The sequence below is a fragment of the Micromesistius poutassou genome (assembly GCF_964030765.1).
Source record: "Micromesistius poutassou genome assembly, chromosome: 22".
Lineage (NCBI taxonomy): Eukaryota > Metazoa > Chordata > Actinopteri > Gadiformes > Gadidae > Micromesistius > Micromesistius poutassou.
The window spans coordinates 3,069,324-3,081,054 of record NC_140292.1 but is presented as its reverse complement, the minus strand read 5'-3'; the positions used below and the strand labels follow the sequence as shown (position 1 = coordinate 3,081,054).

The 11,731-nt window shown below is 40.7% G+C and overlaps 3 protein-coding genes across 7 annotated transcripts in view; 2 read left to right on the top strand and 1 right to left on the bottom strand.

Moving 5' to 3' along the window:
- The window catches only part of LOC311367430 (drebrin-like protein), a gene marked incomplete at its 5' end in the record, with an annotated part of 6,553 nt that extends 5,580 nt beyond the window's left edge, over positions 1-973 (top strand). For all 5 annotated transcript variants that reach the window (XM_084486275.1, XM_084486272.1, XM_084486273.1 and 2 more), the window contains 2 exons: positions 168-219; positions 312-973. In XM_084486275.1, the coding sequence (XP_084342401.1) occupies positions 168-219; positions 312-448 (189 nt within the window). In that variant the 3' untranslated portion in view covers positions 449-973. The remainder of the gene's footprint in view (positions 1-167; positions 220-311) is intronic.
- A 242-nt stretch (positions 974-1,215) lies between these two features.
- LOC311367450 (cytochrome c oxidase subunit 5B, mitochondrial-like) lies at positions 1,216-3,526 on the top strand. The gene is made up of 4 exons (XM_084486298.1): positions 1,216-1,353; positions 2,017-2,087; positions 2,384-2,483; positions 3,108-3,526. The coding sequence occupies exons 1-4, from the start codon at positions 1,257-1,259 to the stop codon at positions 3,218-3,220; spliced, it is 381 nt and encodes a 126-aa protein (XP_084342424.1). The 5' UTR covers positions 1,216-1,256; the 3' UTR covers positions 3,221-3,526.
- A 3,090-nt stretch (positions 3,527-6,616) lies between these two features.
- LOC311368063 (cytochrome c oxidase subunit 5B, mitochondrial-like) lies at positions 6,617-10,302 on the bottom strand. Its single transcript, XM_084486947.1, has 4 exons — positions 10,200-10,302; positions 9,183-9,253; positions 8,236-8,335; positions 6,617-7,090 (listed from the first exon to the last, which is right to left on the bottom strand). The coding sequence occupies exons 1-4, from the start codon at positions 10,294-10,296 to the stop codon at positions 6,978-6,980; spliced, it is 381 nt and encodes a 126-aa protein (XP_084343073.1). The 5' UTR covers positions 10,297-10,302; the 3' UTR covers positions 6,617-6,977.
- Between the last annotated feature and the right edge of the window lie 1,429 nt (positions 10,303-11,731).

Below are 11,731 nucleotides of genomic sequence, written 5' to 3'. Positions count from 1 at the left end.
TCCACCCAGATGTATGATAAATAGATTCATTTATCAGCCTATGGATTTTACTGGAGTGCTGATCTATCCATCATACATCAGCTGGGAGTTCACTAGTGCTCAGAATACATTTCTGAGGTTAACTCTTGTTAATGAAAAGTTACTTTTTTTCACATTTCACATTTCAGACGGGTGAAGACCATAGTCTAAAGGCAAGAGCTCTTTATGACTACCAAGCTGGTGAGATACAGCAATTACAAGACCATTAGTACGACAATTAATAAAGATGTCGTCCACCAAATTTCATAAAATCATCTTCATTTTATTTTCAGCGAATGATACAGAAATCACCTTTGACCCCCACGACCTCATCACCGGGATTGAGAAGGTGGACGTGGGCTGGTGGAGAGGATACGCCCCTAACAGACATTATGGGCTGTTCCCCGCTAACTATGTGGAGCTTCTCTAGCAAGCGTCTGGCCAATGTAGTGCTCTGCCTCGGTGTTAGAGTCCGCTTTTAATGAATTACAATGCAGCTGCTGGCAACATCTGAGGATCTGAAGATGGCCTCTTATCTGGAAAATAATAATATATATAATAATCCAATATTTTAATGATTTTTGTGTTTATTGTTATTGTTATTGTTCTTGTCCATTCTAGTCCATCCGTCCTTGGTCCTTGGCCAATTGGTATCATCATAGTTGTTGTGGTTGTTGCACTAAAAGTACAGAATAGGAATAGAACAGTTAATTTGAGTGGGTGTTACACTTTTTACCCGGAAGGTTCTGGGTTTGATCCCAAATATCCTCAGTCTACCTGCATTGGTATATGCCAAAAACAACAACATATATGCCCTCTTAGGGCTTCTACCCTACTACCCTACTCTGCCTGGAAAAACAGCCCTGGCTGAAAGAAGACTGCATGGCCCCGATTTATTTTCAGGTCCTATGTATAATCTTTTCTTATCATTCAGAATAAGTTATTGGTCCATGAATACCTGAAGAGAGTATGAGCCTTTAATAATAAATTGTATCATTGCAGTAAAAAACATTTTGAAATTAAATTATTGATGAATATTTTTGGCATACAACAAAATACTTTTCGTTTTGAATCCAAATAATATTCGTTCACTATTGCTTTCCTGATTTCTTGAATAGTTGTTTCAGCTTTCTGAGCGCCACACTCATTAATCATCACACGCTGACGCGCACGCGCAACAAACATCTACGTCAAAATAAAGCGACGGTGGCTTAAAGTTGTCAAAAAGAAGAGGAAAGATGTCTGCAAGGTTACTACTCCGTTCTGCCTTTCGGGCAACCACCACATTCCGGGCTGCCATGGCCCCTTCGATGTCTCGTACCATGGCGGCTGGAGGTGAGCTCGGCGTTCAGATCACGAAAAGAGATGTTTGGGTAACGCAGGTAGTTCTATTTCAGGGACGGGGACACCGCGGAAGGCGGAAGTGCTACAGCCTCTTATACCAAATAGGCCCGTTTTATTATTAAACTATAGTGAAAAAAAACAAAACATAGGTGCCCATTAAATACTATTTACATATATAATATATATAATACAGTAGTCTCTCCCAGATTCTTACTCTTACCACCACGAAGCTAAACCATTTTTGTGGAGGTGACCCTACGGTTCACTTTTACCAGACATGACAACTGACTTAAGATCATATCGATTCGGTTGCTGACTCAATGCATGATTGGCTGTACAGCAGTGGCATTTGACTGACTGTGACTGTATCAAATAGTACCAAATAGTCTGCCAAAATGATGATGATCCTATCCTAGCACAAAGTCACGTTCTATTTACAGCATTTGAATGTTACAAACCGTACACACATTTGTAAACTGCAAACTGGCAAAGGAGTTGATTCTGAAACAACAGCAGCTGAGGTTGGGGGTTACATCTTTACTTGAATCTGACCCCAAAACGTGTTAGAAGTGGTACTTTTGCAATGGTTGACACTTGACAGTAGTTCAGCAATGCATGAAGCTGATCTGAGTGTTTCCACTGGTCTGTGATCAGGTATTCCCACCGATGAGGAGCAAGCGACCGGGCTGGAGAAGGTTATCATGACCGCCGCAAAGACGGGAGCGGTGAGAGACTATTAAAACCCATATTAGAAGCATTGTCTAGGAAACATAAACCACATCAATACCATTATCTGTTGAAAGTCTAAACTCAATCTCGCTAGCATTATTTGGGAAAATGGTAAACAACTACAATACAAATGATATCCTGTGCTAACTGTTAATGCGGCCGCCTTATGAATATGGCAAAGAGATATGCTAGAGCATGAAATCAAAGACCTCTTCAACAACATGTCCAAATATAAAGAAGCTGGAGTCGTATTGTTGGGATAAGTGTGTCATTCTACCGTCTACCGTTTCAGGACCCCTACAATCTGATGCGGCCCAAGGAGTACGCTGGCTCCAAGGCGGACCCCCACATGGTGCCCTCCATCACAGACAAGAGGATCGTCGGCTGCGTCTGTACGTCATTGATTCTGTCCGAACGTTCATACAGCTGTCTGTGTGGTTAATATTTAGCCTCTGTGTTTCTTCACATAAATGGTAAACGGTAAATGGACTGCATTTATATAGGGCTTTTATCCAAAGTGCTTTACAATATTGCCTAACATTCACCCATTCATGCACACATTCACACACCGACGGCGGTGTCAGCCATGCAAGGCGACAGCCAGCCTGTCGGGAGCAGTCAGGGTTAGGTGCCTTGCTCAGTGACACCTCGACACTCAGCTAGGAGGAGCCGGGGATCCAACTAGCAACCTTGCGGTTACCAGCCAACCCGCTTTTCCTCCTGTGCTACTGCCCCTCATGCATAAAACTAGAGTCTGATAGTTTCCCCATAAACCAGAAAGCTGTTTATTGCACTTGCCTCTTCAAGTCTGAGCAGGCCGGCAGGCAAAGCAACCAAACCAGATTATGTTACATTTTTTGTGATATCCTCCATAAAACGTAATTAATTTTATTCTGACTGATCAAAACACATTAGTCACATGTTTGTTCTTGAAACGGTGTCATGTTGTGGAAGGAACCAATCCCTGGATGTAATGTAATCACCCCGATGTCGTCTTCCTCCTCCTCTCCCTGCAGGTGAAGAGGACAACACGGCCGTGGTGTGGTTCTGGCTCCACCAGGGGGAGCCCCAGCGCTGCCCGTCCTGCGGAGCCCACTACCAGCTGGTGGCCCACGAGCTGCCCCACTAACCTTATACCACCACACACGTCTCCTCACTCACCTCTTTTACCATAGAGCTGTTTATACTCCTGTTATGTCCTTGACTATTCCAGATGTTGTCAGAGCGAAGCTAAGGGGGATTTGACAATGAGGTCATGGATCTTGCACTTGTCTGTGGGACTTTATTTTACTTTTTAACCTCATCGGCTTTCGCATCGGGATGAAGTATTGTATTTCAAACATTTCCATTGAATTGCAGTTTACATAGTTGTGTACTATACAATCTTGCTCTGGGTCCATTTGCTCTTACTGAACCAATAAATTCTTGAATTCTGTTTTGTTTACATTTTAATATAGTGTCAGTATAACCTCATGCAATTCCATGTATTTTTATAACTCGTGAAGAGGGTTCAAAACTTATGTTCTGATACATTCCTATTTCATAACAATTTGTAGATGCGACTCTCCTTTTCAGCTAATTTTTTTAATTAATTTTAAGGGGTTAACGGAATCAATACAAAGGATGAAATCCAGCACATCACTTTTATAAGTGATGTGCTGGACTCAGAGTGAACTCACCGGTCTGAGGAGGAGCTGGTCGGTCTCCACTCAAGGAAGTCTCCACCAGGACTTCCAGATGACCCACCTCCTGCTGTTTCATTACCTCTGTAACACAGGATCTCTGCTTCCAATTTCAGAGTTCGCTAGTAAACCAGAAGTAAAACTTCTGTAGGAATTCTAAACTTTATTTAACTAAGCCAACTAAAGTTTTGCTATGTTTAGAATTTCAGTATCTTACCCTTCTGCATCCATTAGACTAGACTTTGAATTAGACTCCATAGAACACAAACCTTAGCCTTTCAGGAGAAACGTTGAAGGTCAACCTGTCACAAGATGGCATTTCCATACTTTAGATTTAGCATTTGAGATTTTGAAGTCTCTTGTACCTTTCTGGAACATAGGCCATCTTGAGTCTAGTTCTGTGTGGTGGACCAATAAAAAATACATAAATGAGCCAACCAAAATTAATTTGTAAAAAGGTCAGTATCTTTTCAGGCATGCAAACTAGTAACCTTTCGGCGAAATTCGCCCTTTTTTAAACAAAATTGGCCACTTGTGTGATTCGTGGAGATTCATTGACAAACATTGCAACAAACATTGACAGAAAAATCTGACCCCCCTTCATTCTACCTCACAGGTACAGAAGGCCTCCGACAAGGATGGGCCACTGAGTGGGGTGCAAATAAAGCTAGTGAATCCCACAACAACAACAGAGCAAAATGCATTGTACACACAGGATTAGCAGTCCCAATGATTGAAGATGACTTTGTTTTAATGATTGATAGAGTTGATAGGAGGCTGACTGTTCCCCAGAAAACTAATAAGCATCTGATTGACAAACATTATGAATCATCATTGGTGTTTTTGCAATTTTTTATTTTTCTGCAAAGAAAAAGCAAGGCCATATTTATAGAGACTTGGTTATAAGATGTATAAAGTTGTTCCATATCACAACAGTTTAGTCTGTGTATGTATATTTCACGTTTATTTCATTAATACACAGGATAAGATGTTATAATCCCTTGTGCCAAAATCCAAGGAAAACACATATTCAGAAGCCCCTGCCCAAACCAACCTTATAAGCAACCAACCAATGGTGAAAAACACAAGACAAATGGCCCAACTAACAGCAGCATGCAGTTTAAACCTTAACACCATTCCATAATACCGGTTAATAGATCTTTCCCCTAGGCGTATCAGTTTGGAAATTCTAGAGAAACGTTTAAATAATGTTTTATACTTTAACCAGTTTGATTTTAGTCAACTAAAATCAAAATGATATTTAGTCAACTATACAATACAATACATTTAAAAAGTAATAAATGAGCATTTAGTAGCTTATTTTTCAAAAAGAAAACTCCCCAGAGTATAACTCTGGAACCCCCAGACCCTGGGTCTGTGTTTTCCTCGGCTCACACATCATTCTCACCTTTTTCCCCCCAAACCAGTTTGCATGCCTGTTTGATGTTAACATGTTTCCTGAATAAGGTTCCTTTGACATAACAAAACATGGCCAAAAATCACTACAGATCTGTTGAATGATTAATTTCCAGGCATGCAAACTGGTTTGGGGTGAAATAGGTGAGAATGATGCGTGAGCCGAGGAAAACACAGACCCACTAAGGGGGTTCCAGGGTTATCCAGAGTTTTCTTTTTGAAAAATAAGCTACTAAATGCTCATTTATTACTTTTTAAATGTATTGTATTGTATAGTCGACTAAATATCATTTTGATTTTAGTTGACTAAAATCAAACTGGTTAAAGTATAAAACATTATTTAAAGGTTTCTCTAGAATTTCCAAACTGATAACACAGACCCACTAGGGGGTTCCAGGGTTATACTCCGGGGAGTTAAAAAATAAATATATAAATTAAAAAAAATGATTAAAAAGAAAAATTCTATAAAAAATATAAATTAAAATTATAAATTAAAAAAATAAATTAAAAAAATAATAAAAAAATTGTACCTGCGCGCATGTTTTTTTTTGGTTTATTTTTTTTAAATTATTTTAAATTATTTTTAATTTTATTATTTTTAATATATTTTTAAATATAATTATTTATATATATATATAAATAATTATATATTTTTTAAATTATATATATACATAATATATTATATATATATATATATATTTTTTTTTTAACTCCCCAGAGTTTATTTTTTAGGGTTAGGGTTAGGGTTAGGGTTAGGGTCCTCCTTGGTCTGTTGTTGTTCTGGGATGCACTAGCTTTATTTGCACTCAGTGGCCCATCCTTGTTGGAGGCCTTCTGTACCTGTGAGGTACAATGGAGGGGGGTCCGATTTTTCTGTCTCTCATTCACTCCCTTCTCTCACTCAAACATACGTGCACACACAGCTTCAAGTTGTCTCTATACTATATTTCTGCTCCTTTCTCCCGTCATAAGAATATTACTGTATGTAACCGTGGCTATCTGTTGCGTGGCTTTCCCACTAAGATAGCTTTCTTTATAAAACATTAGTATTCATTTTTAGTGTTTCTTATGTCACAGAAACCACAGTGAATCCTGTGTGTCTGTGCCCTGCTGTGGTGTCGACAGCACAGAGCTCCGGTACCGTTACAGGATAGCAGTGGTTTCTTTCAGCTTGTATTGTATTCCAATTTTTGCGAAAACGCACATATTAGCTTGAAAGAAAAATGTTTCAGGATGCTTATCTTTGCGTGAATTTTGGGATGACTCGTCTGACAATAACTTCAAGTTGGTGGTGTTTTAACCAGTGATTGTTGCGCCAAACTGTTTACAAGGGGACACTTGCTTGTGACGCAGCGAATTTCTAGTTTGCATGCCTGAATTTGACTATAGCCATTTGATATTAGAATAAAGACCAAAACAGACTCATGTAGGAGTTCAAGACTTTATTGTTTCATTAAGCGCAATTGGACCAGGAGTTAAGATTGTAGGCTACAGTACATGACAATGTAAACTGCGACACAATGGAGGTCTGCAGAGAATAGAATTGTGTCCCGAGGTTTTTAAAACACAAAAAATGTATGCGAAGCAAAAACAAAAATGCAACAGATGAGGTTGAAAAGTTGATATACGTTGTGTGTTGGAACCAAAACCCAGAGATCAGATCAGACAAAAAGATAAAATCTTTCTTGGGAGTTGTTCCAACATCATCTGGAATAATTAAGAAGTGAACATTTACGTTAACATGGGTAATAATAGAGGTGTATGCGGAGACGTGTGTGGTGGTATAAGTTAGTGGGGCAGCTCGTGGGCCACCAGCTGGTAGTGGGCTCCGCAGGACGGGCAGCGCTGGGGCTCCCCCTGGTGGAGCCAGAACCACACCACAGCCGTGTTGTCCTCTTCACCTGCAGGGAGAGGAGGACATCGGGTCAGGAGCAGAAACACATGGGCTGCATGGAGAACACTTCAATCAAGTCCATTTGATATCAATCGCCCTTAATCACAGTTAGTTTCCAAGGGCTCAACAAGCCTTATTTTACAAAACCCCTGAAGTCCACTGTCGGGCAAGGAAGAGCTCTCTAAATCCAAGTTAAGAAACCATAAGAAGAACCACAGACAGAGGATTTGTCCTATTTATATACCATCTATTTTTGAGATCCGGGGTTCTAACAGGTAAAAGAAAAAGTTTGAATAACCAAACTAACTAACCAATTAGCTTTCGTCGATTTCCTAAATGAGTTTAGATTGCACATTGACATCTCAGGTAGGACCGTGTAGAGACACAAAACTACAACATCTGTACTCAAGCCAGTGTCAACCAATGCAAGGAGAAACCCAGCCTGATGAGGAGAACCGAGGAGTTGGGCGTCTTGCTTTAGCAAAGACTACACCCTGAGCTACTGTTGATTAACTCACTTCCTTGTATACGGTTGTTACCCAACCGTATACAGAGTATTTCAGAGGGAAATCCATGTGATTTAATGGCATGGCATTTGGTATGCCATGGTAGTTTACGTAGTCTGTTCTGTTTTGCTATAGCTATTGTCATGCAGGGGAATAGAGAACGCTATTTTAAGTAATTTCTGACAATACAAGATCTGAATAAAACATTTATAATAACATGTGTCCATAGCATGAAACAGCCTGTTTTCTCATTAGATTGAGATGGCTGGGATGAATATGGCTCAATCCTTCTGCCCCGATAGACAGATATAAGACTAGGTGCCATGAATAGACACCGCCTTGCCAGGGGAATGTATCGTCAAATAAATGCAATCCTTTGGTCCAGATTCAGAGCTAGCCAGCTCTTTTTAATTCTTCTAGTTGAGCCACCTGCCCTCGAGCCAGTGTCAACCAATGCATGGAGAAAACAAGCATCTTGTTGCGGCAAAGCTAATGTTTCCATTCAATCCCTTCCTTATTGTTTTGTTACCCTGTGACTATATATGATGGTATAATATACGCCATCTCCATTTCCTGTATAACTGGGCCCCTTTACAAACAAATGTGTACACGATGGCACCAGACAATAACCGAAGAGTGGACGTACAGACGCAGCCGACGATCCTCTTAGCTGTGATGGAGGGCACCATGTGGGGGTCCGCCTTGGAGCCGGCATACTCCTTGGGCCGCATCAGATTGTAGGGATCCTGAAACGGTAGGCAGAGTTTTAAGGAAAGACAGACATGAAAGGATTTTACATTGCAATTTGCACTTGAGTATGTCTTGTTTATCTGAGTCTTTTTACTATAAAGATTTTTATTGTGGTTATACTATATTGTCCTGAATTCTTAGGCAGTCTTGTGCACGAAAGACCTCTTGTATAAATATAACCATTAAAAATATGCCACATCCATCACAGTCAATTTATTACTTGCTGATGACTATCAAATAAACCACATTTGACAGAAGGCTTCTTTTAAGTCCCAAATGTTCAATAAATAAACAAAAGAATGAATTAGCTATCAAAGTTTGGCATTACACTGTCAGCTTCTTAACACCAGGGATCTGATGAAAACGCATCATTGCTCGCCATCAGCGATGCGTCAACTTGCCACTAAATGTGCTCCCCAGGGCACTATCGCGAAAAACTAACATTTTACAACGTCAGACAGCTATCAATGTACAAAGAATGATGTAAAATTTATGGACGAAATCATTTATAGATGCCGTTCTTCAACAATAACTAAATTTGTTCTTGTTGAAGAACAAATTTGTGCCGATTTGCCTCACTTTGACACAGCCTAGGCATCGGGTGCAAGACAACACAGGCAGTGCATCGCCTTCCATTGATTGATTACATTGATTACAGCAGCGGCTTCCCAGCAGAACGCTGGAAACTCTGAAAAATGCCCATAAAAACATGAAGCTCAATGGCTCCAGTGGCGGCGAGCCGTAACAAACAAGCCGTAACTTCCCAACTCAGTATGAGGGCAGTCTGAGCTGACAGCATGGATCCAGAATCCCAGAGGACTCTTAGGGGAATAGTGGTCTCACCGCTCCCTCCTTGGCAGCCGTCATGATGACCTTCTCCAGACCAGTGGCTTGTTCCTCATCAGTGGGTATACCTGTTAATATATGAAATATATGAAGATTATGAAGATTTAAACTCAGTCTCTGATGAAGATGAACCAAAATCCATGGTATCTGGTATGATAGGTGAAGTCTGTTCCATTTTAATACAACTGTCGTCATACACAAGAATAGAGAATGCTTAATGTAGTTCTCAAGTAATTTCTGACAATATTAGATCTGAATAAATACAAGTAAGATGTGTCCATAGCATGAAACAGACTGTTTTCTCATTAGATTTCAAAGGCTGGGATGAACATTGCTCAATCCTTCTGCCCCTGCCTGATACAAGACTAGGTGCCATGAACATACACCGCCATGCCCTATGACAGAGGGATGTTTCTTCAATGTTGGAGGGAGACGTATTGTCAAATCCATTTAAACGTGTGTGTGGTCTATATTCAGAGGTAGTCAGCTCTCGTGTATTCTTATTGGGACTCTTGGTGGCGCTAGGCCTACTACGATGCAGTTATGATTACCTATACATCTATTCTGGTCTGTAAAAGGAGACATTCGCATCGCCGTTTAAACATGAACACTAAATGGGATCGCTCATATGTAATGAGTTACTCTGCGTCCCACACTACCATGATCCTCATAATAACTTAGTTCAACCTTTTCCATTCGACCTATAGTTAGTAGTCAGCAATCAGTACCCTTCAAGAAGAGCACGGCACATGCCATTCAAGTGACAGCTTAATCCTTCTTATCCTCCTTATCACAACTGTTCAATGTGACCCAAGTAACAATATATTTCTGGTTGACATTATAGTGTTTGATAGAGGCCCAATACAATCAGCCTTAGTTCATCTCAATAAGGAACTCCTTCAGTCAATGGCACGGCATGTCCTTGCCTGGCCTAAAAACGCATCCATTACGGTTAAACATGTGGGATTTGAACCCCAAAAAGCTTATATTGTATATAAGGCGTCCCCGTCTTACCTCCAGCGGCCATGCCCCGGGTGTGTGCGAGGGCCGGGCAGGCCCGGGACACCGTTGCGGCGCGGAGCGCGGAGCGGAGCAGTAACCTTGCAGCCATTTCTTCTTGTTGTACGACAGGACTAGACTGTCGCGCTGTGATGACGTAGGTTCCGCTATATATCCCTGTTCGCTCATCTTAGGACGTAGCACAACGGTTTGAGGAACATTAAAACATTTAAATGTATGTGAAGAGTACAAAAAAATTACAGTACAAAAAAAAGTACAAAAATGTAAGATAAGATAAAACGTGATTTAAAAAGTAATAAATATAAAATAGCAATAATAAATAAATATATAGCACTAGTATACTTTAGCAGCATGTAAATAATGAATGAGATGACAATGTCCAATGTCTGTCAGGCACCAGTATTGCTCTTTGTGATTGTCAGTGTCAGTCTGTGAATTACTCAAAGGGGGCACTGGGGGGTTGGCATTGATGTTCCTGACCTGATGGCCTGGGGCTTTATGGCTAGAAGCTCCGTCTGAGCCGCTCTGTTCTTGTTGCGTGGCAGCGAAGGCGTGTGCCTGACCGTAGCAGCTTGAACAGACATGTCACATGTTTGATGTGATCCCTCATGATCCTGCCGGCTCTGGTCCAACACCTCCTGGTCTACAGGACATGGATAGGGTGCGTTGGGTTGTCCGTTCTGCCCATAGTGAACCATCTTCTAAATTACCCAAATTGTTCATTATTACGGACCATATTAAAAACACTCCCCCACGTTCCCCCACTCCGATGTTAATGTTTTTTCATAGCAGGAAAGTCACCTGAAAGGCTTGTGTAGTTAAAGAAATGTAATATATCTGAAAGCGTTCTAATTGTTTCAATTATTTCAAACCTTGAACATCATCAATGTACCAACAGAGGGCGCTCGTTACCCATATCACGAGTCCTCAAATCAATATCGCCCAGCATCTTTAGCGTTATAGGGGGCGTGAATTAATAATGCACATTACAGGTTGTTTAATTATAATCAGTAATTGCACGTTCCTCTACCCAAAATGTAAGCGGTCATTATTTCAGTATTATTTTATTATTATTTTTACAAAGGCCCAACCGGTAATTCTAAAATCTAGAACATAAAAATTACTCTAGTAATAATGGTTATAATTATGACATAAACGACCACTTTAATTGTGTTCTAGCACAACCCGGTATCACGCGGGGTGATTGACGTCGTACCCCGCGAACCCAGAACCCCCGTGTGTAGGCCTACAGTGTCGCTACACTATAGCGATCATATATATATAGGCCTATATATATTTAAGCAATAGATCACGACAGGCTGTGGTATACGGTCATTATACCACAGTTAAAGGGCGACACCATCTGAAAAAGCGAGAAAGTCTGAAAAGCATTTTTTTTTATCGAATACAAAAAAGTAGTCCCTCCTGGCTGCCTGCAAAGTGTACGGCGGTTGCTGTAGCACACTGTAGCGTCCTTCAGAGAGAAGGCTAGGCTAGAGACGGTAGCTTGGTTCGCCGGCAATTTA

Excerpts from the sequence above, each read along its gene's own strand:
- LOC311367450 (XM_084486298.1), top strand. The coding sequence starts at position 1,257 with ATGTCTGCAAGGTTACTACTCCGTTCTGCCTTTCGGGCAACCACCACA. Across the intron at positions 2,088-2,383 it reads CCGCCGCAAAGACGGGAGCG|GACCCCTACAATCTGATGCG; the intron begins GTGAGAGACTAT and ends CTACCGTTTCAG. Across the intron at positions 2,484-3,107 it reads GAGGATCGTCGGCTGCGTCT|GTGAAGAGGACAACACGGCC; the intron begins GTACGTCATTGA and ends CTCTCCCTGCAG.
- LOC311368063 (XM_084486947.1), bottom strand. The coding sequence starts at position 10,296 with ATGGCTGCAAGGTTACTGCTCCGCTCCGCGCTCCGCGCCGCAACGGTG. Across the intron at positions 9,254-10,199 it reads CCGGGGCATGGCCGCTGGAG|GTATACCCACTGATGAGGAA; the intron begins GTAAGACGGGGA and ends ATATATTAACAG. Across the intron at positions 7,091-8,235 it reads GAGGATCGTCGGCTGCGTCT|GTGAAGAGGACAACACGGCT; the intron begins GTACGTCCACTC and ends CTCTCCCTGCAG.